The sequence below is a fragment of the Camarhynchus parvulus genome, chromosome 1A (genome assembly GCF_901933205.1).
Source record: "Camarhynchus parvulus chromosome 1A, STF_HiC, whole genome shotgun sequence".
Classification (NCBI taxonomy): domain Eukaryota; kingdom Metazoa; phylum Chordata; class Aves; order Passeriformes; family Thraupidae; genus Camarhynchus; species Camarhynchus parvulus.
In genome coordinates this window covers 14,781,250-14,807,798 of record NC_044586.1, presented here as the reverse complement: position 1 = coordinate 14,807,798, position 26,549 = coordinate 14,781,250, and the positions used below count along the sequence as shown (strand labels likewise).

The 26,549-nt window shown below is 43.5% G+C and overlaps 1 protein-coding gene across 3 annotated transcripts in view; it reads right to left on the bottom strand.

Annotated features, from left to right (window-relative positions):
- Positions 1–557: 557 nt before the first annotated feature.
- RASSF8 (Ras association domain family member 8) overlaps positions 558–26,549 on the bottom strand; it is a 70,059-nt gene continuing 44,067 nt past the window's right edge. For all 3 annotated transcript variants that reach the window (XM_030959369.1, XM_030959370.1, XM_030959371.1), the window contains exons 3-6: positions 17,750–17,944; positions 4,762–5,651; positions 2,668–2,812; positions 558–1,577 (exon numbers count right to left, since the gene is read on the bottom strand). In XM_030959369.1, coding sequence (XP_030815229.1) covers positions 1,456–1,577; positions 2,668–2,812; positions 4,762–5,651; positions 17,750–17,852 — 1,260 coding nt within the window. In that variant the 5' untranslated portion in view covers positions 17,853–17,944 and the 3' untranslated portion in view covers positions 558–1,455. The remainder of the gene's footprint in view (positions 1,578–2,667; positions 2,813–4,761; positions 5,652–17,749; positions 17,945–26,549) is intronic.

Sequence of the window (26,549 nt, the reverse complement as noted above, 5' to 3'; positions counted from 1 at the left end):
CTTCCCTAACTCATCCATGAGGCCAGCCCCCAACATTTACAGTGTGTCCCACTGATGCCAGTCCCTTTCTCCACAAACCTGGTGTCCCCTGCAACAATCTCATTTCAAGGCCTGCAACCAATGAGCTATTTGGGAGCAGCTGCTTTCTGCAGGAAACCCTTTTTGTCTTTCTTAGCTTTGATTAGAACATTAGAACAACATCAAGATGTGATAATGTTCTCTTTTCATATGTTTTGTGAAAAGTGACCACCAAATGTGTGAATTTTCTGCTTCGAAGCTTTACATTGTCTAAGTGACACTCTTTCAGAGGGACCAAATGTCTCCACCAGGGAGCTGAATGAAATCCTGGCCTCACTCCTGTCAGTAAGAACTATGCTATTGACTTCTTGGGACTCTGCCAGGTTTATTCCCTTCACAAAACTTGAGTGGATTCTGGAAGGTTGGAAGTGGATACTCATTTGTGTTGTGTCTTTCTTCCCCTCCAACAGCAAGATTTGTAACAAAACAAGAACACTGTAATGGCTAGTGAAAAAAATGAAGTACAAAATCACACACAGTGAAAGCCTCCTACTCTCTTTTGGTAAGATATATGAAGACAACTTCTTACATTGTTCTTTTCTCAAAAGGCATATACAATGTGGCAAAATATTTCAAATATACATTCTATATAATAAAATATCATCTAACTAGTGCATCCTCAATCATATGCTGGAAATATTTTTACCAAGCCAAGGTTTAAAATCCATAAATCTTTTGAACACTAGGTGCTTCATTCAAGGCAGATACAACAGCAAGTAAATCCCACAAGCTCACTTTTCAAGCCTTAAAAGGTAGGAATGGATGGAACATGACATATGATGACCCATGACAGAAATGAACAAAGTTAGTGGTGAGAAACCACTGCAATGGTTCAGCACCCCTCAGAACTCTGCATTGCAGGTTGCTATAGTTGATCAGATGGGGGATGTTGGTACACACAAATTAAAGTCACCTCGTCAGACTGACACACAGCCATACGTGATAATTCACAAGTTAAAAATAAAAATATAAAAGGTCAACATTCACAGGTCCATTGATTAAAGGGAATAAATTAAACCTCAAATAAGTTGCATACACGGTTTCCTTCACCCTCAGTCTTCCATTTATGACTATACAAGGAACAATACTTTCCCAAACACTTCTGAAGTGGCAAAAACAATGAAGGTTTTTGCACTCAAGCTGTGTTGACAGCAAGGCCATCCTTGCCAATTATGAATCGAGACAGCTCCTGTCTCTTTAGCATCAGTGCACAGGGTATGGCTCCAAGTGGTGTTGGAGGAAGAAGAAGAAATAACACGGTGGTGTAACAAAAAAACAAAACAAGACAAACTTCTTCCATCATCATTGGCTGAATAAAATAAAGTGTATCTTGTCCAGGGTACCTTGCTAGGTCCTCTCTAGAAGAGGTACATACTGTCATACATAAATGCCCTCTGGGTTAAAACCAGATGACAGGGGGTTCTGTAGGATCCGAAGGTTACTGGGGAGTTGCCTCGATGAGCCAGGGCGCTTCAGTGACCCAGATTGAAAGGCTGGCTCTGCATGAGAAAAAGGGCAATTAGAAAAGTCGTCAGCAGGGGTGCAACTCTCCTCCTCCTCCTGCTTAATGCAATACAGAAAAACTAATTCCACATGTAACAAACTACTGAAGAGTCTGGCTAGGAAGTGAGGAGATTCACTTCATAGCAGAACGAAACCCACACAAAAGAATTACCCTCCCACGAGAAACATGCACACACACAGACACACTTATATGGTGACATCCAAAAAGAGCTTGAACGTGTAACATGACTCAAAGCTTCAGCTTCCTTCCCACTTAAAGGTTCCTACAAGTGCTGCCTTTGAAGGCCTGGCTGTCTTTTCTTCTCTCCCCGCCCCCTTGCCCCCCCCAGTGCCTTTTGGTTATAAAGTTTTCTGAGCAGAGGGACAGACCCAGCACAGGAGAATGCAGAGACAAAGAGCCCCTTAGACACAGAGTGCTGGAAAAAGCACCCGACTGTGCTGGAGCCGCAGCTCTGGGATGCATTCAAAACGCTCCCGTGGTTCTGCCCAGGAAACTCTCAATCCAGATGTGGGCACGTGCAGCTGTGCTGATCTCACTGGGGGTAAAGGCAATTCGCACCCGCAGTGACAGCCATCTGTGCAGGACTTCTGCACGGCTGCCAGCCCAGCTGGACCGGCTCCTGTTCCCGTGCGGCTGCTGTCTGGGGTTTCTGGGGATCCAGAAACATTCCTTTTTCTGCTTTTACAACACCCCCACCAGAAGAGGAAGAGCCCAGACGAACAGCAATGTCAGATGTACGATCACGTTCTGTGCTGGCAGCCAGCCACGGCGGCCCCTCTTGAAAGCTACAGGCTTAATGCGTTGCTGATGGGACAAACGCATGCCCGGGCACAGTGGGAGAGAAGTTCTCCACATACTGCTCTTTATTTAGCGCCTGCTAAACCCTCGGAATGAAAAGAAGCACTCGACAATGCGCTCTCGTAGTGTTTCGCTCATGTCTTTACTAAGGGAGCATTCACTTCCCATAGGAGCGCCAGCATTAAAGTAAACGCGGCAGTAAAGGCACGGCCCGCCCTTTCTCCCTCCTTCCCTCCCTCCCTCCCGAAGCATTCCCAGGGCTGCACCTCTCTCGAGCTCCACATGTGGGGCCTCCACCTCCACGGGGTCTGCCGGCAGCACCGTCACCTTGGTTCCCGTCTGCTGGATGAACTGCTGCAGGTTCACCTGGCGCAGCTCCTTGGTCAGTTGCTCCAGTTCTTGTTCCCTGTCCTGCCAGGAAACAGAAAACAGCTGCTGAGCAAATAAAGCAGCATTGCATGACCATAGTTACAGTGGGGCAACTAATGCTTCTCCTCTTGATGAGAAAGCCTCCAATTTTTAAAGCTCAAATGCAAATTGATGAGTTGAAAGATATTTTAATCTTGTAATTTAAAAAGCCAGTCAACACTCGCTAGCACTTACAGAGTCATAGAATCAATTAGGTTGGAAAAGACCTCTTAAGATCATTAAGTCCAACCCATGACCCTGATTGGGTTTTTCTTAATGTATTTTATTTTTATATTGCTTCTTGGATGACTAGCAGCTGTTTCTCATACCACCTGAGAAAAACTTTGGCACATCAGCAAACAAACATAATATTGTGAATGCTGAAAAAATAATCAACTGAGCAGCAGTCTGGCACCAAGTCTTACTTCTTCCTGAAGTGTCCAGCACAGCTTGGACAGTTCATTTAATTCTTCTGATCTTAAATTGAGTAATATTATTTTCTCTTCTTGTTCTTTGTATTTTCTATTTAAACTTTTTTGGCCAGAACCTTCTCACTCTGCAAGGGTTTTGTGCGATGAAGCCAAAGCCTGACTGGTTCCCCACCCCTTCAGAGCACAGATGATCATTTAGGATCTTTTTCTGTACTTCTGTCACGATATGCAAAATTGACAGCTCTGATAGATTATAACAGTCTTGGACTATTATTATTCCCACACACAGAGGCTGAGCTGCTTTAATCTTTAACTTCAGGTATGCAATAAAATATTTGTCTATTTCCTCCCCCTCAAAGCTCCATAATGCAGAGCTCAGTTTATTTTCTTGTGGACTTCCAGATTTGTGCACCTTTAGGTTTAGAAGATGACTGGAAGATCTGAATTGAATGGGAACTTTGCCAAGAAAACAGACTACGAAAAGAACCAAGCCAGAAATATTTTGAACTCCATCATAGCCTCCGTGAATGCGACTGAGGATAGCTAAAACACATAAAGAGGACTTGAAGCTTTCCATCAGCGCAAATCCTTAAGTATAGCATGTCTGGAAATTTAGCATAGATAATCATGGCCAAAACTGCTTACAGTTTTCATCCATTTTGCTTTGGATGAAAAGATTACTTTTCCCCTCCCTCATCATCTAGGAAAACTAGCTCCTACTGACATGGTTCTAAGGCAGGAATAAGGATACAAAAGCCCTTTACATATTCACAGTGGAATCACCTTATTACTACTGCAGTACTGCAAAATATACTAACTGTGAATCCTGGGAATCAGCAAGGACCACAACTCCTGCTGATGTGTGGTGCCTTAGGACTACCTTACGTGGCACATAAAAATCCCAGGAGCTCAAATCTTCCCTCCACCTCATCCAGCTAGCAGTGCAGTTCCTTTATTCTTTCATGCTCTATCAAGTTCCAGGTGATATCATTAACTTTAACAAGGAAACAGGAACTGGATTCTATTTTGACACATGTGCCACAAATGCCTGAGGTGTAGAGAAAATAAAATCCTGAACACCAGCCAGTCAGCCAGGAAAAGAGGGATTCTGTTCTTTAAAACCAAAGCCCTGTAAGGTTGCAGGTACTTTACTTTAGCTCTGTACCTTTCCAGGTGCTGCTTTTGGACTGTTCTTTGTAATTCATCTCTTTTGGTGGCAGACAAACCTAGCAAAGATCAGAAGTTTATCCTCAGAAAAGGATATGATGGTGCAAATTACTGCTTTTCTTCTCAGACAGTTTGAATGAGCAAGTTAAACACAGGTGAAATAAAAACTGTCTGCATGCCAAAAAAAACCCACAAGCTGAAATGTGATTTGAAAATGAAAGCAACACATTCTGCCTTTTACCCTGATTCACTTTGGAAACTTTTTTGTGTTGTCTTTCATAGGCTTCAGATTTGTGTAAGGAAAATCAGTCACAGTCTGACTTTTTCTAGCTATGGATAAAATTACAGTCTTACCTGTAATCGCTTGGTAGCTTGGCCCAAAGACCTTTCTACCGCTTTAATGCCATTTTCCAATCTCAGACTCTGCTGGCCCTGAATATCAATTTCTCCCTTCACCTTCTCGATCTTTTCCTTGACCTCTTCTTCATTCACCTGGGACTCTTGAACTTCTCGCTGCAGCTTCTCTGCTTCAAGGCCACTCTCCATGTTGTGGATCTGAGACACATAGTCCTTGAGCTTACTCTCACACTCCAGGATCCTCTGCCTCATCTCCTGCAGCTGCTCCATCAGCTGCTTCTCATTCTCTTGTTCGATCTGCAGCTCGTTTTCCCAGAACTCTTCCTCCTCGATCTCCACTTCGTTCCGTTTGATCTTCTGCTCCAGTTTGAGGATTTCTTCTTCCAAGCTGGCATTGTACTTTTGCTCCCAGTAGCGGATCTCGGCTTCGTTGGACTCCAGCTGCTTCTCGATGCACTGAAGCTTCTCCGTCTGTAGGTGGATCAGTTTCTTCAACTCGTCTGCTGTTGTTTTACAGTTGTTGAGCACCTTTTGCTTGAACTCAGATTCCTTGCTCTTCCCGAAGATGTCCATTAGCCCCTTGGCGCCGCCGGTGAAGGTGAGGGATTTCCTTTTTGGCTCCCTCCTCTTCATGGCCTTGTCCCCGGGCTGTCTCAGCTTGGCCAGGGGCGGCAAGCTCTGCCGGTACAGAGTCCTCTCGGGGATGCGCGCCACGCTGTCCGACGTGGGCCGCTCGCTCAGGGAGGGCCCGGTGCGCCGCAGGATCAGCTGCACGTCGCTGGCGTACTGTCCCCACTTGTTGAGGGACACGATGGGGTTCTCGTGCGGCGCCAGGTGCCGCTCCGTGTCCCGCCACTTCTCGATCAGCGTATAGCGCCCGGTGCGCCCTGCAAGGGAGCACAGCGTCAGCGCGGCCGCGGGGGGGCGCCACCGCTCCGCCCGTGAGGGACGGCACCGGGACAAGGGACACAGCAGGACAGCACCGGGACAGGGGACACAGCAGGACAGCACCGGGACAGGGGACACGGCAGGACAGCACCGGGACGGGGACACGGCAGGACAGCACCGGGACAAGGGGACACGGCAGGACCGGACACTCCCGTCCCTCACAGGCTGTTTCAGGGCACCCGCCCCTGCCGCAGCACACGCTGCCCGCACATCACCGAGTTCGCCTCTAAACCCTCCCCGCGTAGGGCGGGAGCGGCAGCAGCGAAGGAGGATTGACCCTAAGGGGAGAACCGCGGCACTCCGCAATCCCGGGGCTGCCGGCGGGCTGGGACGGACTAGGATTCATGGAATCGCACAATGGTTTGGGTTGGAATGGACCTAAAGATCAGCCAGTTCCATCCCCCTGTCATGGCAGGGACACCTGCCACTATCCCAGCTTGCTCGGAGCCACATCCAGCCTGGCCTTGGACACTGCCAGGGATCCAGGGGCAGCCACAGCTGCTCTGGGCAACCTGTGCCAGGACCTCAGCACCCCCACAGGGAAGGATAAAGCAAGTGACCCAGCAGGGTTGGTAACCATCACGTAAATACACCCAATGAGAACCTCTAGGCCAAGAAAACAAGAACAGGAGTCCCAGATCTTTTGTGCAGCCACATAGAAATATCAAATGTGGAGGCAGTGCGTTTGCTGCTAAACTTTCATGAATCAGAGGCAGCTGTTAATGACTGACAGAGCCTCAGCTCTCCTGTTCATGCCCTCCAGTTCGTTCAGACACTGATCCAGCCTGGGCCACAGCCTGTGACGCCCATGGCAGTGCTGCTGATGTGACAAACCTTCACTGAGGAGAGCGCAGGGACAAGAGCAGCAGAGGCTGCCTGAACTGTGAACCAGCAATCCCTGCACAATGAAGGGGCTCCCTGCACAATGTTGCCATCTGTACCAGCGGCTCCCACATCCCACTGGGATCCCAGCCTTCAGGAAGAAGCTCGAGTCTTTCTGTAAGGGCTGAGCTTTTCTAATCGCTCCATTGACAATACAACTTATGTTCACGGCTTCATTTGGGTTCTTATCAAACACACTTAAATTCAGATCAGCAGTCTTTCTCCTCTAACACCACTTATAGGATATTTTCCTAAGCACTCTCACTACTCTGAAATACAGCATTCTCCCTCTCCCCTGTCCAAGTAACCTCACATAAAAGCCACAACATTATTTACAAAAAGATGGGAAAGATCAACTGCTCTTAAAGCATTTGATGTTAATGAATTTCTGAACAGCTCCACAATTGCCATTAACCTTAAAAACATCATTAGCTACTTTAATGCATTACCTACATTCATTTCCATGAGAAATGATCATTCAAATGATTTATTTCAGCACATGAAAGCCTGAAATACCTGTCATATATGCAACTACAGAGGGGAGGAGTCAGAAGAAATGCAGTTATCAGTGGTAATATATTTCATGTGTTCTCTTACCTTATACTACCTGCCCAATCACCACGCTTTTCTCAAAATGACAAAAATATCCTAATCTCAGGCTGGAGATCTACCCCTGACCTCCAGTCACAACACTCACATGGACTCCTCACTTCAGATTTGTAGGAAACAAGCTGCACTGTGGTGATTAACACACTGTGCACTCATCTAAAATCAAACACTGCCTTCTGAAGAGCTTCCCAAGCTACAACTACTGCATTGGAAATGTTCTTCTGCTCTCACTTTCTCACAATTACAACCCAAAGCAAAGAATAAGAACAAAAACTGTCTCCAGAGGCACCACCTGGAGAACAGGCAGTTTTGGCTCATGGCTCATCCCAGGGGGATTGGCTGGCCCAGTCAGAAACCAAAACGTTCATGTTCACTTCCAAGTTAGGAGTGAGGGCTGAAAGATTTGGGTGATGGAAGTCAGCAAAACAAGGCAGGCAGCACGACAAAAGGAATCTACCACCCCAAATGCCATACAAATAAATGACTCTGGGTAGGGACTGGGAAAAAAAGTGTGAAAAAGCCCCAAACCTATCAGCATACTAACATGCTTGGCTAAAACTCTCAGAGAGATTTAAGGCTTATTCTAATTAAGTTCTTCAAAATCAAGTTTATAAAGATATATGGTGTAAAGTGAGAGATTTTTGCTAACTCATTGCTAATTGATTCATGAAGATTTATAGTTTGTAGTTGGCATTGGTGTTGTTACAGGAAAAATAAACCTACTACTGTTTGCCACAGCATATGGACAATAAATCCTGGAGAAGAAAAATTTAGTGAAAACATACCCCAGGACAAAGGCTGCCCTTCCCTGCTCTCTTTTGTTCATCTTAGAAGTTTCCAGCTTGTAGTCATGGTTGTGCTATTAATGTTCATGTTGTGTCAGAAAGTCAGGTTCAAAGAAGTCCTGAAATTGCAAACTAGAGTAGGTACCACTAGGGGAGCGAGCAGAGCGCAGTTTCTACTCACTCTGCTATTAAATTCATTACTTAAAAGAAATGTAACAGGAGAGGAAAAAAAGAAAAGAAGAGGGGGAGGAGAATAAAACTCTAACAACCTTGACCAAAAGAATTAAGCATAGACTTGCCAAGAACTATTTTCATCTTAGCTTAGGGTTCCAAATCAACACGCAGCCCTAAATAATGAACTTGGCACTCAAGATCCACATAAAAGAAAGTGTTTTGTAGAAGTAATACTTGCACAGTTCAACAACCACACCTGGAGCTCAGGACTGCTCTAAAACAAAGCTGTTCTCTTCCGAGATCATTACCCAGGTCTGGTGCTCAGCCTGTGCATGACGCAGATTAACAATACCCAGACAACCACAACTGTGATGTTTGCCTGCATTAGAGGGGATTAATTCACAAATGAAAGGGTGAATGAGTTAATTCAGAACTAATGACAGAGTATTTCAGAACACAGGCGTCCCTGTAGCAAACTGCTGGGTTTGATGTGCAGCCACCACTGACAAGGAGAAAGCAGCTTGCCCGGGCTGTTGATGAGGAACAGTTTGGCACCTGCATGCTGGTTCTTGCCCTGTGTGTTTGTCCACAAGCTTCTGGACACAAAAAGCACCTGGCAGAGCTCAGTCCAGCCTCATTCATGCAACCTTGTTATTTTAAAAATTAAGTTACAATCGCATTCAGGTAATGGCCGTGTATCAGCAATGCATAGCATTCCTCAAATTACAGTGTGTTTCTCCAGCTGAATGTTATATTGAATCCCATCCAGAATTTTGCAATATCTCCATGGAAGGTTCAGTGACCAGTTCAGCAGTGAATCCCCCTAAAACTTCTGAAATAAAATTCGGCTTTAACTACAACTAGAACATATTAGACCTTTTCTTTTTTAATACTTCTATCAAAGCCTTGTATTGATGGGAATGGTAGAGAAAACCATCCAGACAGGCCCAAAAAAGCACAAGTAGTGCTGTGTTCTGTAGTTTCCTCTTCAGAAAACAGGAATTCAAGAGCTGGAAAAAGCAATGAACTTCTGCACTCTTATTTCAGGTCCAGCTACTTCATGGGCAGCAGGGGAAAGGTGGTTCTGCCCCTCTCTGCTGAGCCCCCCCTGCAGGGCGGCCTCCAGCCCTGGGCCCAGCACAGGAAGCACAGGGAGCTGCTGGAGCCAGGCCAGAGCAGGGGCACCAAGGGGATCAGAGGGATGGAGCAGCTCTGCTGGGAGGAAAGGCTGAGGGAATTGGGATTGTTCAGCCTGGAGAAGAGAAGGCTCCGGGGTGACCTCACTGTGGCCTTGCAGTGCCTGAAGGGAACCCACAGGAAAGATGGAGAGAGACTCTTGACAAGGGCCTGGAGTGACAGGACAAGGGGCAATGGCTTCATACTGACAGAGAGTAGGTTTAGATTGGATTATGGGAAGAAATTGTTCCCTGTGAGGGTGCTGAGGCCCTGGCACAGGTTGCCCAGAGAAGCTGTGGCTGCCCCTGGATCCCTGGCAGTGTCCAAGGCCAGACAAGGCTCTAAGCAAGCTGGGATAGTGGGAGGTGTCCCTCCACATGGCAGGGGGCTGGGATGGGATGATCTTTAGGGTCCCTTCCAACCCAGGCCATTCTGTGATTGCTACATGGTCCCCAGAATCCCCATTCTGCCCTACATGTACATATGATATTGCCATCTCAAAACAATCCCCAAGAACTTGTATCTGTTTTGCAGACAGCAAGTGACAAGCAATAACAGAAGCAGATACATATTTACATCCCTAAAGCACACTGCATCTGCACAAAGGGCAGTGTCAAGGTTAATAGGTTAAGTTTCTACCTAGAGCTCCCTAAGGACACAAACTTATCACAGGTTCTATTAATATAGGCACACCTTCAAAAGAATAATTTATTTCAAGATTGAGAAAGACATCAGGAAAGGAAATATATAGACTCCAGAATGCTGATGTTCTGACACCCTGCAAATAGCTGTCATGAGTGGTTTGAACCTGGATTTCTTGTGACATTAAAGGGCAAACTGCACTCAGTGTCCTAGATCTGGCTCTGCTGCACAGCCAAACACAAGCTCTGGACCCCAGTGCCCATGCTATGTGCCCAGCCACTGTAGTCTTAGCTTGGGATTGATATAATTGATGTAATTTGCTAATTTAAACACAGATTTCATCACAATGAACAATGATTAAACTAATGAAATATAGGTACAATGTAATGAACATTTTTTAGACTCTCAAGAGGCAGATTTTTAAATTATACTCCATGAAGGTAGTAGGACAACATTACTCACTTCAAGCTCCTCTATATGCTTTAATATTTGCAACTGACACGGTAGACAGAGCAACCATTTCTGCTGCCAAAAATGAAAATGAAACTCCAAAGGAAAGCAGCAGTAGCAACACTCTTGGCAGGACTGTAACCTGAGAGGTCATCAATTCCCTTTTTCAGGACAGAAATGATTCATCCCATTACTCCCACCCAAAAGTCCATCATCTTCTACAAGCAAAGCATTTCAGGCACTACATTTATTTTGCTGTGCAGGTAGTATTATACACCATGAAAAAAAATATATCTGTGCCTTATCTTTCCCATCAGGCTACAAATGTTTATGCCAAGCACCAAGCAAGATCCATCTTTCCATTAAGCGTCTCCCATGCTTCAGAGCCAGGACCTACAACAGTGAGTCAGTGAAGCAGGTGACTTATTGCCCTGGTCTCACATCATTTCTGGGAAAAGTGGTGGGATGAGCAGTCCTAAACATGAGGGTACCTCTCCTTCCCTAGAAAAGGGGTTGGGGTGGGCAGGAGCAGGTCTTTGTCACCCGAGGTCATAGAATCATTTAGGCTGGAAAAGACTGCCAAGAAGATCATTGAGCCCAAGCTGTGCCCAATGCCCACCTTGCCACCCAGCCCAGAGCACTGAGTGCCACATCCAGTCATTCCCTGGACACCTCCAGGCATGGGGACACCAAATCTCCCTGAGCAGCTCCTTCCAATGCTTAACAACCTTTTCCATGAAGAAATTCCTGCTGACGTCCAACCTGACCCTTCCCTGCACAGCTTGAGGCCATTCCTTCTTGTCCTGTCCCTTGTTCCCTGGGAGCAAAGCCTGACTTCCCCTGGCTGCCCCCTCCTGTCAGGGAGTTGTAGAGAGCCAGAAGGTCCCTCCTGAACCTCCTTCTCTCCAGGCTGAGCCCCCCAGCTCCTTCAGCCCCTCCTCACAGGACTTGCTCCTAAACCATTCAATGCAGTCTTGCTCCCAGTTTCTCCTGTCCCCGAGACCACCAGGATGCACACAGTGCAAGGGAAGTTCCCTGGCAGACACATTCCTAGCTCTCCTTTTCCCCAGGGGTCTCATCAGCTCTGCTGCACAGCAGCTGTGCCATGAGTCTGCCCTGCAAAGCACTCTGGACAGTCTTGGGAGAAAAAATGGTAAAAAAGAAACTGGTCACCTAAGACAGAAGTTTTAAGACAGCCACACTAAAAGAGAAGTTGCACTAGTCTCACTCTTGAACTGAATCTGAATGAGCACCCCAGACTTATCACAGTGCATAATAAGAATAAGGACACTGTCACCTGCCTGCACACAGGTCTCCATGGAGGTAAAGCCAGACCTGCCAAGACTTGGCTCAAGCCACATCCAGACTGCCCAGAGCACTGAAAAATGCACGTGGATACAGTTTTCTGACCCACTTGGTTTCCCAGAGACAGGCTTCCAGCCCTAGGCTGTCCTCCTTAACAAGGCAAGGCAAAGAAAAAGTAATTGCATGTGGGTAAAATCTTCTAAGAACTCTTAATATGTGGAACACGTGGGTGAAAATGCTCTGCCTTACCAAAGGGACAACAGCATTAACTCCTGAATCTCTAACAGCACTGACAGAAAAGTAATTGCTGGCAATTTTAATCAATCCAGGATGATTTGAACTCAGTATCTTTGAAATATGAAGCTGACATTTCATTCATTATGTGATACTTAAGTTAACATCCATTGCAATTAAAAAAAATACCATTCTGGCTACCTGAAACTCATTAAATACCTAAGATTAAGAGGGGAAAAAAAAACCCTTCAAAATAGAGGTTAGAGTTTGCATTACTCAGATTTCTTAACTCATGCTGTGTTTTGCAACCACAGGTATGAAATACAATAGAAAATAAAGAGTGAGAGGAGTCCGGTCCTAGGAAGAAATATCCACAGAGATATACAGGCTCCACAGAAGGTCTGCTGAGTTCTCCAGGCACAGCATCTCTTCACGTCTTTACCAGGGCTGAAGCCCTAGTTCATTACTATTATCCTTGCTCTCAAAAAGGGTATGCAGGAGTTCAGCACAACCTGACAAAACAAAGCTCTCACTCATCACTTCATATTTTCAACTGCCTTTTTCCAAGCACTCTAAGGTACCATACTAATTTTAGAGCTGCGTCCTAAATAGGTGAAACAATGGGGAAGGTTTGGCTGAGGTGACACAGCAACACATGGCAAAGCACATGGAGCAGCCCAGGTCCCTCTCAGTGGCGTTACTGTCACCAGATTTCTGAACCAGAAAGTTTATATGGTCACACAATGGGACCATCATAAAATTTCTTGTACTTATTATCCCACTTAATGTCACTATTTGAAGTGGCAGAGAATGAAATCTTGGGGTTGAAAAAACCACAAATTCTAAGCAGATCCTTAGCAGGGACACCTCCCAGTATCCCAAGTTGTTCAGAGCCTCGTCCAACCTGGCCTTGGAACAGTTCTAGGGATTGGGCAGCCACAGCTTCTCTGGGCAACCTTCTCTTCCCACCCTCACAGGGAAGATTTTCTTCCTCATACCCAGTCTAAACTTGCTCTGTCAGTGTGAAGCCATTGCCCCCTGTCCTGTCACTATATGGTTTTATAAAATAAGTGATTTGATCTTTCCGGATACAGCTCTGGCTGAGCTTTACAGTGCTCTAACACATGTTTGAGACAGCACTGACATTTTAATAAATACATTCGATTTATCTTTGAGGAAAAATACTCAACTGGAAGGAAAAAAAAGAACCCTGATGGCTGCATTTGTTTACTTTTAAAAAGAGACAGCTGTACTTCTTGTTCGGTGAAGTGCTGCTCATAATTCTCCAGCCAGAAGCACCAAAATCCACAGCACTATTTAAAGCAAGTCTGCCAATTTAATTATTTGCCACAGAAAATTACAGGGAGGAGGGCAGAAGGTTTCTTTTGGTAGGAAATTCAAGCTTCATGTCTCTAGATTGAAATATTTGCAGGAAACAAACATTCTGAGCAGAAGAGATGCATTCTAGGCTTCAGGGGCAAAAAAACTCCACAACAAATGCAATCAAAATCCTCATGGGGGCTGGAAGTGGGAGAGCAGCACTTCTGAGAACAGGACAAGTGTATTTGTGACTGCACTATTTGTCACCACATTCCTCTGAAAATTTTTTTTTTTAATTTTTGTGTTTGAATGAAAAACAACCAGTAAAAGCCAATTTTAAAAAATTATCTATAGTTAAACTCCATTTAGCCTAACCATCAGCTAAAATGATGGACTCACTTCTTCAGGATACACCTGCTTTTCCCTTCACAATCACAATAACTTTTTGAGAGGAGTCACTACGCTCACACACATTCAAAACAGACCTTTGGCTGGATTCATCGATCATCTCCTCACACACAAAGTTTAAAAGTATCAACAACTCTCTTTTTACTTTTTCAGTTGTCCAAATTATGAACAGGAATCAAAATGACCAAGCAATGTTTATATGAAGCCGTTCTGGTTTTCACAGAATGCACAGACAACTTAGCAGAGAATGGGCTGTCAAATGCACATTTTTAAAAGAGACAAGGATGAACCTTGGAAAAGCTCATTTCTCCTGACAAAAATATTTTTAAAACAAGACTTATGGTTCTCTATTTAAACTGTGTGCTGAGGTGTATTTTTGTTTTGGTGAGGGCTTTGTTTCTCATGATTAAACAATCTCTTCTCTTATTTGTATTAAAAAGCCAAATCTTTGTCACTTGCAAACAGTTTGAGTTTAAAAGAAAATAAAGCAGACCTAGATAAAACTCATAAAAGGTAGTATCAAGTGTTCTTTAAGAGCCCAGTGAGAGATGATTTCACTCTCTGGAAACTTGTAACTGAATAGTTTTATGTCTGTCTTGAACAGAATTCCAGCGACCCGCCCTCCAGCTAAGGCAATTCCAACTCCTTCTAAGTTACAGACACAGACAATTTTACTATCCAAAGTTATACCCAACTGATATTATTCTCTCTTGCATTCAATAAATTACATACACATTTTAAAAAATAAGCTCCTCTGGGGCACCAAATGAGTCAACTGTCCCTTTTTTTTTTCTTTTGTTTTAAAGAATGAGGGGGCATTTGAGACTGAGATTTAACTTCAATCCAAACAAAAATTAAAAAAAAAACCCCAAAAAAACCCAAAACCACAACCAACCAAAAAACCCTGAAATTCTTACTTTGGGTAGTCATTTCCTCTTCAGCAGTGATGAAGAGATAGGCAGCAGGGGAAAGGGAAGGAGCTCACAGTGCAAGAGCAGGTAACACAAATGTTATTTACCAGGAGAACAGCCCCAGAGAGCGACTTTTTACTGGAAGAGCTCCAATTTCTAAGGAATTAAGGAGCATTAGCCAGGCAAGTTTTAGTGACAGAATGCCATGGCCAAAGGATTAGACACTGGCTATGGAACAGAACCTCTTACAAAGGCTCATAGCCCAGTATAACTTGATTTTAATGCTAAAATAGCCCCAGAACATAAAAAAAGAAAACAAAAACAAAAAAAAAAAAAAAAAAAAAAAACCAAGAAACGTTTGTATCCTGAAGTTGTTATTGAATTTTCATGATATGGGGGAAGAGTTGGAAAGTGCCTAGATGGAAATATTTTTGTTGCTTTTATCACAGCAGGAGATCAGGAGACAGGACCCTGCATTTGATCAAGTGACAGCAAAAGGCACTTTTTAAAATCCAAGAAATTCCATTTAAGGACAGCACACTCCGACTGCCAGGGTGAGTGAACACTGCTACAGTCAGGTCTCCACACTTACTCAGCTGCCCCTGGTCCTGAGCAACCTGCTCTGCCTGGCCCTACTCTGAGCAGCAGAGTTGGATACTGTCCAAAGGTGCCTTCTAACCACAGCTCTATACTAATTTTGATTTTTCTCTTTCTGAAATACTGGACAAAGCTTTATTTTTCACATGTCTAGAATAGAGGCAGCTTCATTTGTCCATGAGAAACTTCTTAACTATGGATGTTTTAATCCAGATATCTTTGGCTTGTGCTTTCCTCAGTAGATATGGCTATAAAATAAGCCAGTTTTCAGATATTCCACACACTGCACTTCATGAAAATAATATATTTCTTGCAATTCACATTTCAGGCTCAGTGGAGAAGACTGTGTTTTCTGTGTTGTATGCTTTAAGTCAAAGACTTAGTAATAAACTGGAAGGCACAACAAAACAAAAGGAGTATCTCACAAACTTTACAGACAGACAAAATAATCCTGAGTGCAGCCAAGTTATGTGACTGCTGAAGGAGCCAGACTGCAAAGTGGAAAATCCCATCAGAGCCAAGTGAGGAGGAAGCCAACTAAGACTGGCTACTTTCCACCACCAAATGTCAGGTGAGAGTTAGAGGGATCCATTTTCATAGATTCCCATTCAAATTCAAGTGACAATTACTCCTGGTGAGCTGGGACCTACAGCCAAATCACAGGGGCAGCCAGATGGTTCTGTCCTGATGAATGGCCTGACAGGAGGGCTGGGAAAGCCCCCCCTGCCAAAGACACACAGGTGTAATTTATATGCTGCTTGATAGTGTCCTGACTGTCCCAGCAAGAGGGGAATTGTTCTGGGGGTTTTCTACAGAGGGTTTTTGCCTTGGGAAGGGATTTCCAAAGGATTATCTTGATTTGGCTCTGGTTGCAGCTGAAATTTATCTCAGCATGGAAGCAGTGTCGCCTGTCCCAGACAAACTGGTGACGTGTTACAGAAAAGGAAGTCTGCAGAGCTGACAAAACCTGTGTGTGTTTCCAAGGCTGAGGGAGTCTTTACAGAGTTCAGGCTAATAACTGAGGATACAGAAGAAACCCAAGGAGAAATTACACAGGAGAACATTAAATTACTGTCTAGAACTGGGAGTCTGACATTTCTGTGGGAGAAGGCAAAGGAAACAGCAAAGAAAGGGATATTGAAAACAAAGTGAAGAACAAAAGTATCACAACCACTTCATTATTTCTAAACATGTATCACTTAATCATGCCTAGAAAATGATCATGCTAGCAGAACTGTTTCTCAAAAACTTTGAGAATGTTTCTCCGCAGGCAGAAAATGAGATATGGAAGCAATTGATGAACCAATTACCATTAAACAAAAAGCTGCAACTAAACCAGTAAAAAAACATTTAACAGTTTAACATCAACTACAAGATTTGAGAGACGAACTGACTTTCTACAATTTTTAAATGAAGCTTTAAAAGCTATTTGATGCATATAGATAAGCACATTTTGTTCAATCCTCTGAAAGTATAAAATAAACAAACACCAGTCTTCCACTCCATCAGATATAAGTAGGTGGAAATTACGTTTAGAAGTTTAACATGTAAATAAATAAACATCAATTTCAGAGAAATTGACTTTGTGCTTACAGGGAGAATACCTTGCTGACATTCACAGATTTAACTTTCTATTAGAAAATCATTATTTTCAAATTGAGTCAGACTGCTAACACAATCTTGCAAAATTGCTGGCATACTGAAAAAATGCAAAAGCTCACCTTCAAACTATTCATTTTAGGTAAAACATAGGTTTTAAAATTAATAGTATTGTTTAATAATACTATTTATTAATAGTATTATTATATAGTTTATTATATAGTATATAGTGTTATTAATAATACTATAATATACTAAATTTAAATAGCATGTAAAGCAAATTATAACATTTTAATGAAGAATAGGTATTAGCATAGGAAATACTAATGGGATAAGGCTGAGGCTTATTCAGGATGCCCTTAATCACTGAGAAATATCTAACAAGACTTTCCTGTGGTGGAGCCTGAAAGATTTTATTTTTCTCTTCTAAACTGTTCAGCAAAGGGATAACAGTGTAAAGACTTCCAAGTTACCCTTTCATGAGCAGTGAGTTATGTGGCATGCAGGAGTCAGAGGGGACCCTGAAGGATCTATTTCATTGACCTATACTATTCCCAATATAGCTAAAGATACTTACAGTGGGTATAATTTCAACAAACTTCATTAGCCAACCAATTATATTGCACTGCTTTTATATTTTCTTTGGTACTCAGAATATTGACAGTTGAGCACCTTCCTTAGTCCAGGCTTTATTTACAACAACCAATGACAGCATAATTATTATTATAGAGAGAATAAATTTTTACTGAAGGGAAGGTTATAGATTTCAAAATATTTCTTTTCTGTCTTTTTAATCTCTCTCTGGCAGGTGAATAATCCAAGGCTACAAGTTTACACTGCAAGATTATCCCACTGTGCACTGCATTTTCTGCTCTGCTGGTACCCAGTGCTCCCCCACCTCCCCTGGGTTTAGCTTCACCCCACTTCCCATCTGGCAATACTCACCAATAGCCTGAGCAAGGGCTATTACAACTTCCTGGCATGTTGTGACTTCGGTGACCCCACACACAATTCTCTGCACTCCATCCACCCATACTTTGAGCTCCATGGTTCACCAGATCATCCAAGAGCCATGAATGCAAATCAGTCAAGTCATTCTTGCAGCTGCACCAGAGACATGCAGCTGACTTCCTGCAGCAGCTGGAACAGAGAAAAATCCTGGTGTTTAGAGCAAAGAATTGCCAATTTGAAAAGTTGACAACTTCACCTTGACATCTATCAGGTAGGAGAGCCAACACAACCTTCTTGCTTTGAAAACAACAACAGGAGCCACACACTGATGCATTTTGGGGGTTGAGTGGCTGGAAAGTGCCCAGCAGAAAAGGATGGTGGGTGCTGGTCAACAACAGCTGAATATGAGCTGGCTGTGCCCAGGTGGGCAAGAGGGTCACTGGCACCTGGGCTGGGTCAGCAATGGTGTGGCCAGCAGAGCAGGGCAGAGACTGCCCCCTGTCATGGGCAGTGGGGAGGCCACATCTCAAATCTGTGTCTGCTTCTCACTTCAGGAAGGACATGGAGGGGCTGGAGCATGTCCAGGGAAGGGAACGGAGTTGGGGAAGGGGCTAGAGGACAAGTCTTATGAGGAACAGCTGAGGGAGCTGGGAAAGGGGCTCAGCCTGGAGAAATGGAGGCTTAGGGGGAACCTTCTGGCTCTCCACAACTCCCTGACAGGACGGGAGAGCCAGGGGCTGGTTGGGCTCTGCTCCCAGGGAACAGCCTCAAGTTGTGCCAGAGGAGGCTCAGGTTGAATATCTGGAGGAATTTAATAATGAAAGGTTTGTCAAGCACTGGAAGGGGCTGCCCAGGAGGTTTGTAGTCCCTACCACTGGCGGTGTCTAAGAAAGGACTGGATGTGGCACTCAGTGCTCTGGGCTGGGTGACAAGGGGGGGATTGGGCACAGGTTGGACTTGGTATTCTTGTCCAACCTCAATAATTCTATGGTTGATTCTAGGATCCCATGTTTTAATGATGTCTACCTCTTCTGCGGACTTACCCAAAGCTTCATTACAGTTTATTTCCTGAAATTTTAGGAGTTTTTACAAAAAGAGCACCCAGAGAAAAAACAGTAAATAAACACCTCCAGAATAAACTCATAACAGTTTCCAGTAACAGGTGCCCCTACTCCTTTATATGCTGCCTGAATGTTTCCAAGGACTAGTAAGTAGCTTTCAGTGTTTGTTCAATAATTTCTAGCAGGTGGAGCTGCAGAAAAACAAAAGGGAAACATTTTTAATTACAGCCATCCATGAGAGTCCAACTTTTGCCTCCCTGCAGAAGCAGCCGAAGGTTCCTACTCCCAAAAACCCCATGCATTTTGTGTCAGAACCCAGAGAGCAAAGCAAGCAGACAGATTGCTTCTCTCTCCCTCTAAAACAAAGAGATGCATCAGGGAAAGTGTTCTAGGGGTGGTTTAACCCCTGCCAGCACTGTGCTGGTTCTTGTGAGGAACCGGATGTTGTCTAATGTCTTTTCCTAGGTTTTTCCATAGGCTTTGCAATGATACTATGCAAAAAAAATTTGTAGAAAACCCACTAAAAATTGTTGTCTTCAAAAGATAGAACGTTCCCTCAAAAAAAAAAAAAAAAGGCAAAAAAAAAACCACCACAAAAAAAAACACCAATAAGGATGATTAAATCTTAAAAAAATCCAGAAGCTAACAAGAAAACAAACACACAAAAAACACCTGCAAACCAACCAACAACAAAGACCCAAAATCAAATAAAGAAAACTTAATGAGACAGCTGGGCTGCTTAGGCAGATAGAGGGAAAATAAATAGTGAAAATGCAATAAAAGAAGCTCATGTACCCAGGTAATCCCCACATGGATAAAGTGATAAAACTAAAGACAATATTTTTGAAGAATTAAGTACCAGGAAAATGGGTAACAGAGAGATGGAGTATAAGAAATCTGAAAATTAGGGGAGATTAATGAAGACAGGCAGGGTGGGTTACACAAGAAACACGGAATCAGATGATGCTGATGGATTGAACAGAACTGCACCACATGGAGGCAGAAATGGTGCAGAGAACACTGCACAAATACCGAGTGTGTTCACATTTACAGTGTAACCAGAGCTGCTTTCTCCTGGGGATGTGAACATCTCTTCCTGCATCTAAAAGATGCACCACAGCAGCCCCCAAGCTAGAGGGGAAAAATGATTTCCGATCTACAACCAAACAGTTCACCCAGCAGATGACAAATACTGACACAGGATGCAGAGGACACCTGGAAGATCCTCACCTGACAGGCTGGGTAGGAACAACCTCAGAGCCTGCTGGAGCCCCAACACACCAACAGGATGAGCTATAGCAGAAAAGCACTAAGCAGTAAAGTCAGGCCAGCAAACACCCCCAAAATCCTGCCCAAAGCTACCTATTCAGAAGTATATGTAAAGCTTGTAAGTAAAAGCAGATCTCAAATAGAGTTGCACATTCAATAAAAAAGTGATAACTTTTAAGAATATTGACATATATAGAAATAGTCTTTTGAGACATGAACAAGAATCTGAAAACCCAAAGAGGTTTTGATAAACATTCTCCCACATAAAGCTAGGTAATTCAAGGAAAATGTCTATCTACACAAGCATTAACCATGTACAAACACAGAAACACTTCACTCAGGTTAACACCATTTTAATGCACCAATAAACTAAGCAGAAGAAAATCTTTTACCAGCCTGTAACATAGCAGTGACTGAGAAAACACCTCACAGGCCTCATCAGTGACCTCTGCTATTTATTCTTGGACCAGTTGTCTTCACAAATAAACAGACCTCACATTCCAAGCCCAGCTGTAAGGAACTTTATTAATTAACTTAATAACTTGCTGAGGGTTGAACAGTTCAGATTTCCTGGCACCGACCAAGCCATCTCTCCATGTGACAACGCACACGTCAGCAAAGCATCCGACAGCTCTAATTGTTTTTCTGTCTGTCAACATCCAAAGTATTATCTCAATTTAGCAAGCCAGCAAATGCACTTTTCCCCCAGTCAGCACACAATGTAGAGTCTTGTGCTCAGTGCAGATCAGGTTTGGTCATTTGTTTTCCTACAGTCCATCTTTAAAAAAAGCAAAGACTAAAGAGAAGCATCATATAATAAGGAAATATTTGCTGACACTTCCAAGTTTGAAGAAAGCATTCACCAAAGCTGCAAATGATCTGAACAAAGTGCCTTTGAATCAGTTCAAGCTCAAGGGAAACATTCCCATTCATTTCTTACAGGACAAATAGCTTTAATAGACCAAATAAGATTAAGAATTTGTGGTACGTGCATCCCTCAGACCAACAGGCAGGGCTGAATTAAAGGAGTGTGTTAATAAAAGGGCTGCCCAGGTGGAGTCCCCATCCCTGGAGGTGTTCATGGAACAACTGGATGTGGCACTCAGTGCTCTGGTTTAGCTGACAAGGTGGGGATCAATCACAGGTGGGACTCAATGATCTCAGAGAGCTTTTCCTCCATGGATTCTGGGATTCCATGGGCCCCACAAGAGCTCACAGGATTCCCCTTTGGGGACCTGCCACTAGGAACATACACTCACATCAGAAGTGTAACATCTCTGTGCTGAAATCACTGTCTCTCATTAGAGTTTCTAAGCAAAGCTCATCTGTACCAAGTTAAAAAAAACAGATCTAGGACTGGTTTGGTTTCTAGGGTTGTGCAGTAGAAATTCACAGAGAAGTCTGAAAACTGGAAAATTTTCTGGCCACCTGCTTATCTCTGCTTCCCAAATCTAACCCTGTAGCACTGCTTCATTAGTCTTTGGTTTTCCTTCACAGGTATTCTAGTCTTTATCTGCTGTTAGTTAACTTTCATACCAGTAAAAGCTGATTTGCCTCCCCACTGATGATCATCTGACAGCTCCAAATATATTTCTCAACCTCAAAGCTGTGCCCATAATGCACATTGTGCTTTTATCTTAGAGGAGGCAAAATAAGCCTTACCTCTAACACGGTGCAAATTTCTTTCTGAAACCAGTGGAAGGGCTGGGGAAAAAAAAATCTCACTTCAGGTTTGTCAATCCCGTAAGTTCAAAACCAGTTCACCTTATGCATATTAATTTCAGCAATGACTGGGAACAGGAATGCAAAACTAATTTAGAGAGAGGCATGCAAGCCAAAGCACGCCTGTGATCACAGCATTTCCCCAGTTTGTCAGCCATCAGCTCCACAGCCACACACAGTTGTGCTTGGAACCAAGCACTGGAAATCTGGCATTCCACAGCTACTTCCTTCCCCCACTTCTTCATTACCTTGCCTGAAGCTTCCTCCATTACCTTGTTTACCATGTATTAAGCATTTTCCCTAAATTCCCCTTTTATCCTAATTGGCTGATGGTATCTTACTCTTTCAGGTATTTGTTCAGTTTTTAAGTGTGAAGAAAATCCAGCATATATATACATATACACACACACAAATATATATATAGCATATATATGCTACTATACAGCTACCTCTCCACAACTTGTTTATAGAGAAATATAGAAAAGGCTGAAGCTTCACAAAAGACAAGCAGATCAGACTAAGTGCAAAGGACTTTTTTAGCTTTTAAGAAGAAACAATATTCCAAGCAGATGTTTGCAAGACATCTTGCCATAAGTGTTAAGTCACAAGGAAACCTGAGAGCTAAAATCAAGATGCTGACTTCACCTCATTTCTACTTTTTACAAGGTTCACACTGCCTGAAAGCATTATGGACCTCAAATAAGGGCTAAAATCCTGCTGCAGAAGAATTTTGACCAACCAGTTCAGTGACTTTCTGTAGCCCCAGCAAGTCACCAGCATGTTGTTTAGCACACTTGAAAGTCAGGGTGCTTTCATTTGTAATTAGCGATAACCAAACATCATTTGGAGTTTGGCATTTACCCTTTATTTTTCATTCCCTGTGCACTATGGCCAAGTTGTGCTCCTTGCTTTTCCCTACTATGACACCAGGTAGGGCCCTGGACAAACAGGCAGCTTGTTCCACCCATGCTGTGAGCCATTAATAAGAATAATTACTCGGTGCTAGTAAGGCTTGATTGGAAAATACCAAACAAACGAGCACAAAGAAGCCACTCCAGCTCCCCAGAAAGTTTACAAGCCATCCAGAAGAGCATGAACAGGGATGCATTTGGAAGGTCTTCCCAACCAGAAGAATCCAGGTATGGAGCCAAGGAACATTTTCCAGATGAAGTTAACTGCAAATACAGAATTGGCTACTGGAAATAAGCTCCCTAGTATTTACCAAAAAGCCTCCTCCTTTAGACTGATGAAGAAGAAATATCCTACAAAATATGCAGCCTCCCATCAGTAAATGGGCAAAAATATATCATGTCAGCTTCGAATAAAAAATATCCAGTGAAAGTCTTCTGCAGGCAAAACTTTTACTGAAAGGAACAGGTTGTGGGTTTGAAATCAGCCCATGACTTTCTTTGAAAGAAGAGTGTTTACACAGAGTTTTATTTGTGGGACTAGCCCTTGTGGAAGTTATTCTTTTGCTATTCCAGAAGAATGCTCTGAGATAATAAGCGCTGCTTGAAACAAATAAACCAGAGGTCCCACAACCATGACGATGACAGTGTTGAGAACAAGCTTGAGAGGGAGTTCAGGACCAAGGAATTTTCCTCCATGAGACTGGCCAAAAGATGTTCTGACATCTGTGTCAAAGAGGCCAAAATCCTGATGCCACAAGTGATACCTAAACACACAAAACACACACACACACACACCCCCTCACCTGTGGGAGGACAGCACAGCACCAACACAGGAGTTTGTACAAGCACTGACGTGCAGCCACCTTGGTTGTGTGTTTCTGGCAACAAAGCCTGCATGAAATCGTGCCTCTGGATAACCCAAAATTCCCCAAGTCACAGTTTCCCAGACAAATTACCAGTTGACTTTCATCCAGGAACCCTCCACTGCCTAGAACACGAACTGCTGCTTGCATTGCAGTTTCTCCTGCTGCAATACAGCTAACAATTTGGTGGGAAAAAATGAGGGAAAGAAACATTGTTCGGAAGCACGGAATGCTACAACTGGTATTTTGCTAATTACAGAACATTTCTAACCTCTCCCTGAGCTACAATCTCTCCTTGAGCTGCAATCTTTACAGCACAGAAAAAACCAAATTGTCTCTTCTCTTTGTAATGGTGAGAATTAGCTAGAAGGAATTAACTTGTTTTCTTTTGGGGGTGGAGAAGTGAGAGGAGGAGGTAAAGCATTCATCCACACTTCTTGTCAGCCCTTCCAAAGATACACTTTGTTAATGGCAACTATTCAGTTACCACCTGAAATAATTCTTCCATCTTGAAAACTTTATTTTTGTCCTCAGTATTTTAATTCTAAGACTGAACTCTGACTACAGCAAGTGTGTTAAGCCTTTAGGACATGTTCCTGCACAGTGTTTTAATCTAAATCCTATGTGACAATCTGAAGAAACCAGAGACATGACTTAGTAAAGATTTAACAGCAGCACAGCACAAAGCATTCATCCAACCTGGGATACAGGTGATGACATAGCTACAAAACTTCACCATTAATAACTGTGTCTAAAATGCCCATGGCCTTCATAGAAAAGTGAGTTCCAACCAGCTGTCACAAACACAGATTGATGGCTGGAGTCATGGTGCTCCCTTCACAGTCTGTAACACTTTGTATCTTTGGAGCTACCCGGCTTGACCCAACTGTGCTGCAAAATATTTTCAAATCCCCACAAAATATTGGAAAGGAAGCAAGCCAGCAGGTAAGCCAGGGAAACAGATGGCTTACTAAAGTTCCTTTGTATTTGGTCACTGCTGAGAGCATAACCTTGCATTTTTAACAGTAAGCTTCACACTCCTGCACTTGAATTAATCAACAGGAACAACAACTCTGAAATTAATACTCTCCTTTCCCTAAGATTAGATATAAAAAGCATCTGAACTCCACATGGACTGTGGCATGAAAACCCAAGGGTGTTTTGGAAATGGTGACAGCACTCAAGTCAGAGTTTCAAGGATCCTTGCTTCTATTAGATTTCAGTCAGAGAGTTTCTAAAGCAGAAATTTAAACATTTAAAACTTAAGAACATTATGTTTAGGATATGTACCAGCAAATCAAAACAATATCTGATGCAGCACTTCTTTCAGCTCTTGAGACAGGATTTACTGTAGTACAAGCATGAATTCAATTCAAGCAGGTTTACTCACTAAATCCCAACCCTGAATCTGTTTCAGGATTAGGACTGAAGTATCACCTTCATTTTACACACAGCACTCCTTTACCTCATTCTCTGGTTTAGCTACTAACCAACAAAATGGCCAGTATGAAACATCACAATCCTAGAGAGGCAGGATTGAGTGGATTCATCTAGAAAGCCTCACTGGCAACCACTGTTCTAGGTAGGGCTGGATCACAGAAGTACACAATGGTCTGAGTTCAAAGGGACCTTAAAGCCCATCCAGTTCCAACCTCTGCCATGGGCAGAGACACCTTCCACTATCCCAGGTGCTCTGAACCCCATCCAACCTGGCCTTGGACACTGCCAGGCATGGGGCAGCCACAGCTTCTCTGGGCAACGATGGCTCACAGGGAACAATTTCTTCCTCATTTCCAATCTAAACCTTCTCTCTGTCAGTGTGAAGCCATTGCCCCTCGTCCTGTCACTCCAGGCCCTTGTCAAGAGTCTCTCTCCATCTTTCCTGTGGGCTCCCTTCAGGCACTGCAAGGGCACAATGAGGTCACCCCAAAGCCTTCTCTTCTCCAGGCTGAACAATCCCAATTCCCCCAGCCTTTCCTCCCAGCAGAGCTGCTCCATCCCTCTGATCCCCTTGGTGTCCCTGCTCTGGCCTGGCTCCAGCAGGATAGCTGGTGGCAGCACAGCAGAGGTTCAGACAGCAGCTGGGACAGATTTATTCTGTGGCAGAGGAATATCCTTTTCCAGATATGTTAGCCAAGGAGCCTGCACTGAATATAAATGCTGTGACAAACAGCTCAAAAAAAGACGTGCATTAAATAAACATCTCCTGATTCATCATCTCAGCTAACAGGCAGACATTTACTGCACTGTAATGTCTTCCAAAGCTGTGTAAGTATTTGTTCCTCGTTAGTAGCAAATATATAGTGCATTTGAGAAAACAGCTTTATTACACACCACTTTATTAATAAACAGCAGCATTAGGTGGAAGACACATCTGTACCTCTCTAATATGGTCTAAATAGTGTGTGGGAGTGAAAGAAAACAAAGAGCAGAGAAATAAGCAAGCTGGTTCATTGCAGGGGAAATATTTATACAAAAGCTACAATATACACACACCTTACTTCAAAGCTGCCTTAGACCTCAAGATGCCCTGGCTTCAAAGGAGACAAAATAGGTCATTCTCCAAACTGGTTCCAAGGAGGACACAGCTCCACCCGTTCAACTTTTCCCCTCTCCCTTCACGGCTTGTCCACAAACACTCACACCCAGCTGAGGGACTGAAGACATTCATGTGTAATTGCCAATATTTACACTAATGAGGCAATGAGCTCATCTGCTCCCTTTTGGCAAGGCCTGCATTAACTCTTGGTTTTATAGGGCTGAATCTGTTCTTTACACTTCACTCAAGCGCAGCATTTGCTTTGTCATTTGACTACAGCCACCCTGAATCTCAGCTGTCAGAGAGGTGTTCCCCACACTTCAAATGTGAGCTAAGGGCAAATTCCAGAAAAAAAAAATACAAGAAACTTGTTACACTTCCCACATTTCAAGATATGGACCAAAAAACACCTTCTTCCTCTATATTGTG